At 42.4% G+C, this 1,808-nt stretch overlaps 1 protein-coding gene across 1 annotated transcript; it reads left to right on the top strand.

The window, feature by feature from the left end:
• Positions 1-962: 962 nt before the first annotated feature.
• Positions 963-1,579, top strand: LOC106759984. Its single transcript, XM_014643409.1, has 2 exons — positions 963-1,304; positions 1,424-1,579. The coding sequence occupies exons 1-2, from the start codon at positions 963-965 to the stop codon at positions 1,577-1,579; spliced, it is 498 nt and encodes a 165-aa protein (XP_014498895.1).
• The last annotated feature ends 229 nt before the right edge of the window (positions 1,580-1,808 follow it).

Here is a 1,808-nt window from a genome sequence, read left to right as displayed (position 1 = left end):
TGAGGACCCATGGTAAAAAATTAAAAAATTTTGGAATGTATCATGAGGCTATCGAGCCATATATATCCATGTCGGGGTTGGCTTCCTTAGTCAACCTATCCTACGAGTATGCTGATCATGGATTGATCGTTTCACTTGCGGAGAGATGACACCTAGAGACAAATACTTTCCATCTTCCGGTAGGCGAGATGAGCGTCACATTAGATGACGTTCACAATCTACTCCACCTACCTATCATGGGGCAATTTTGTGAGATGGAGGACTTAGAGTACGATGAGGCTCGATCTCATCTTATGGACTTGCTTAGCGTCGACCGCGCCAAAGCTTCAGCCGAGATGAAGAAGTCACACGGTCCAAAAGTGTGGCTGAGATGGCTCCGCGAGGTCTACCACGATTGCATTCAGCAGGAGCTTTGGGAATGTGTTGCTCAGGCGTATTTGTTGCATCTGCTTGGATGCACAATTTTTACTAATAAGAGTGGGAATTTGATTCGTGTCTCGTACCTCCTTCTGGTTCGAGACTTGAATGCATGTTCGAGATATGCCTGGGGAGCAGCTGCACTGGCACACACTTATGAGCAGCTAGGAGATGCTAGCTTCAATGGTGTCAGACAGATAGCTGGATATTCCACTCTTCTACAGGTACATTAAAGTTTTACAAAGTTTTTTCTTAATATATTTTAGGAATGTGTAAAATAATATAAATAAGTAATATTTTGTAGTTGGATATATGAGCACCTTCCTAGGATGGGAAGGAGGCGAATCTCAGATACGTACACAGATCTCCATCCACGAGCTTCACAATACATACCTTCGAGACAAGGTTGGAGTCTTACGGAGGGGCGGAGATATCTGGATGGGCTCACGTATGATGCGATCATCTGGTATCCATACAGGTCGCACAGACGCACTTGTCCATTCTTGGCCATATGTATGTTTTCAGGATGGATCTGACTAGGCGACATGATTCACCGGCATCTGCCTAAACGCGTGTTGCGTCAGTTCAGTTTTCAGCAGATCATACCACGTTCGCCTGAGAGCCTTCCGATGTCAGAGATTCATACGATTGATCAAAATTGGTTGAGGTATGTAGAGCATGCCGTTACTGGTGCTGTTGAAGCTGAGGACCCCTCTGCGTGTGTTGACGGATACCTGGCGTGGTTTAGACGAGTGTCCCACCCGTACATCACTCCAGCTAACGACGATGATCGACCCAGTCTTGCACTGCGCATGAGGCGACACCTTCCGGATGACATCCCGGTGCCCCCAGTTCGTCGTAGACGATCGCTTGAATCTGGATTGTTGGTATGTAATGAAACCTATCACCAATGTTTATTATATCAATTTTGGTTTATGTAGTTAATTTATTTTTTTGGTTATATTCATTTCAGGGTGGTATGAGGCGTGTGATTAGGATGTTGTAGGGCATGTTAAGCTGTCAACACGTCACACAGAACGCTGTAGTCTATGAGCAAACTAATCAGACATTACAGGTTACTCGTAGATCTGTTGAGGAGTACGAGGCTGCTACTACTAGTAGAGGTGCTTGTCATGTGCGCAGACGAGCATCATTTTCTTGAAGGAACAGATTCATATATGTTTATTTTTTAATATTTGTTTATGTGATGTTTACTTATACTTTGAATATTTATAATGCATTTTTGCATACGCTTTCCGTACTTGGACTTTTTCTATTAATCGTCTACGTTGAATGAAATTAAGACACAATTCAAATATGAAATTAATACGACAATTAATTGAAAACAACGAATTAGTACAAAAAAATATTTACAAATGAAATATTAAATT

This window comes from Vigna radiata, chromosome 1 (genome assembly GCF_000741045.1).
Source record: "Vigna radiata var. radiata cultivar VC1973A chromosome 1, Vradiata_ver6, whole genome shotgun sequence".
Classification (NCBI taxonomy): Eukaryota; Viridiplantae; Streptophyta; class Magnoliopsida; order Fabales; family Fabaceae; genus Vigna; species Vigna radiata.
The sequence above is the reverse complement of the archived record's forward strand: the minus strand, read 5'-3'. Positions and strand labels throughout refer to the sequence as shown.

What these genes read in the sequence shown, in the direction of transcription:
- LOC106759984 (XM_014643409.1), top strand. Translation starts at nt 963, where the DNA reads ATGATTCACCGGCATCTGCCTAAACGCGTGTTGCGTCAGTTCAGTTTT. An exon ending in CGCTTGAATCTGGATTGTTG is followed by an intron (nt 1,305 to 1,423) that starts GTATGTAATGAA and finishes AGGATGTTGTAG; the next exon opens with GGCATGTTAAGCTGTCAACA.